Source organism: Telopea speciosissima, chromosome 4 (genome assembly GCF_018873765.1).
Source record: "Telopea speciosissima isolate NSW1024214 ecotype Mountain lineage chromosome 4, Tspe_v1, whole genome shotgun sequence".
Lineage (NCBI taxonomy): Eukaryota > Viridiplantae > Streptophyta > Magnoliopsida > Proteales > Proteaceae > Telopea > Telopea speciosissima.
In genome coordinates this window covers 5,791,895-5,793,353 of record NC_057919.1, presented here as the reverse complement: position 1 = coordinate 5,793,353, position 1,459 = coordinate 5,791,895, and the positions used below count along the sequence as shown (strand labels likewise).

The window sequence follows — 1,459 nt, the reverse complement described above, 5'->3', positions numbered from 1 at the left end:
ATATGATTAACCCAAGGACTCACCGGCCCAGGCTCACGGCCCGAACCCTAGGTTTGGAAATCCCAAACCAAGCCCCAAAGGTCACACTACCTTTTAGTGGAGGGCCTCTCTTCATCTAATAAAAGTAGTGTAACAAAGGAGAAGTACCCGTTGTCATTTAAATCTGGCCTCAGCCAGTTGGCCCAGTCTCACCATCTCACCTCATGTCACCGTGCATGCAAAAGGGGATAGGAAACGTTATCCTTTCCTGTTACAGCATGATATTATAAAGCATTATGGGATGCTGTAGAGATCATATGGCACAGTAGATCTCACATGATGCACATGACCTCTGTAGCTGGCGCGTAATGCGAGTTACAGTACCGTACTATAACAAGAAAGGATAAAATTTCAAATGGGTAGGGTGCATTAGTTGAGGAGTCCGCCAGACGACAAAACGGCCCATAATGCCACCAGCCCACTCAGATAGTCAAAATGTCATTTCACGTGGTGGCGGGCTTCCTCGTATCCTGTCTAACAGTCGTCCAAGGTCACAGGAAGCATAAACGTAAAAATAATAAACTAAAAATTTTACTCAATAAATAGATTCCTGTGCGAATTCAAAGCTTTATGTCTGTCTCCCTTTAATATGGTTGCTCAGAGTTAACTTTGCTTGCTTTATATATTAGATTTACTCGGGAATTGCTTCTCTCTCAGCCTTTCGATTCTGTGAACTAACTTGTAAGAGTAAGAATCAAAAAGAAAGAGAGAGAGAGAGAGAGAGAGAGAGAGAGAGAGAGAGAGAGACCTTAATTATAAGATAACTTATTCACTTTTTATTAGTATATTCAAAGCCCTCTAGGACTTAATTTCATCAAAGCTCTCTTGATCATCGACTCCTAGTTCTTACCAAGCTAATAGACTACAACACATCTCTTCACCTAATTAAACTCATTAATTTAATTCACAGTAGGTGTAATTAAAAGGGATTTCAAGATTTTAATTAAGGGCACTTGGGCTTGCCCTTGGAGTTCTTCTTGTCTCTGTAACAAGGACACTCGTGCTTGTTCCCATAAGTACCCGAAGGAACACAGTTGCATTGCTTGCAGCAGATTCCACAGTACTTCAAGCAACGGTCCATGATTCCTGCTTTGGCGCATCTGTTCTTGCACTTTGAGTCGCACAAACCTAACACTTTTTTAAGTACCAAAAACAAATAAAAAAAAAAAAAAGAAAAAAGGGAGAGAGACAGAAACAAAACCAACATTACTAAAATCAACGAGGAAATTAAGCAAATCAATAGACCCTGAAAAAGAGCAGCGAAGATGGGTTCATTGGAAAAAGGCCTTACTTGCGTCGTCAGCCATGGCGGCCTGAAGAAAAGAAGAGGTGAGGAGAAGTGCCATAAGCAGCAAAGTTGCGAACATAAACTTCTTCATCTTCACGACGATTAGGGAGTAGGGAGAGAGAAGAGCGAACT

General features: G+C 41.3%; 1 protein-coding gene across 1 annotated transcript; it reads right to left on the bottom strand.

The window, feature by feature from the left end:
- Nucleotides 1-969: 969 nt before the first annotated feature.
- LOC122657669 (peamaclein-like) lies at nt 970-1,459 on the bottom strand. The gene is made up of 2 exons (XM_043852443.1): nt 1,331-1,459; nt 970-1,173 (listed from the first exon to the last, which is right to left on the bottom strand). Exons 1-2 carry the CDS (start codon nt 1,416-1,418, stop codon nt 983-985), a joined length of 279 nt encoding a protein of 92 aa, XP_043708378.1. The 5' UTR covers nt 1,419-1,459; the 3' UTR covers nt 970-982.

Coding starts and splice junctions, on each gene's coding strand:
- LOC122657669 (XM_043852443.1), bottom strand. CDS start 1,418: ATGAAGAAGTTTATGTTCGCAACTTTGCTGCTTATGGCACTTCTCCTC. Junction 1,174..1,330: donor CGCCATGGCTGACGACGCAA/GTAAGGCCTTTT, acceptor TACTTAAAAAAG/TGTTAGGTTTGTGCGACTCA.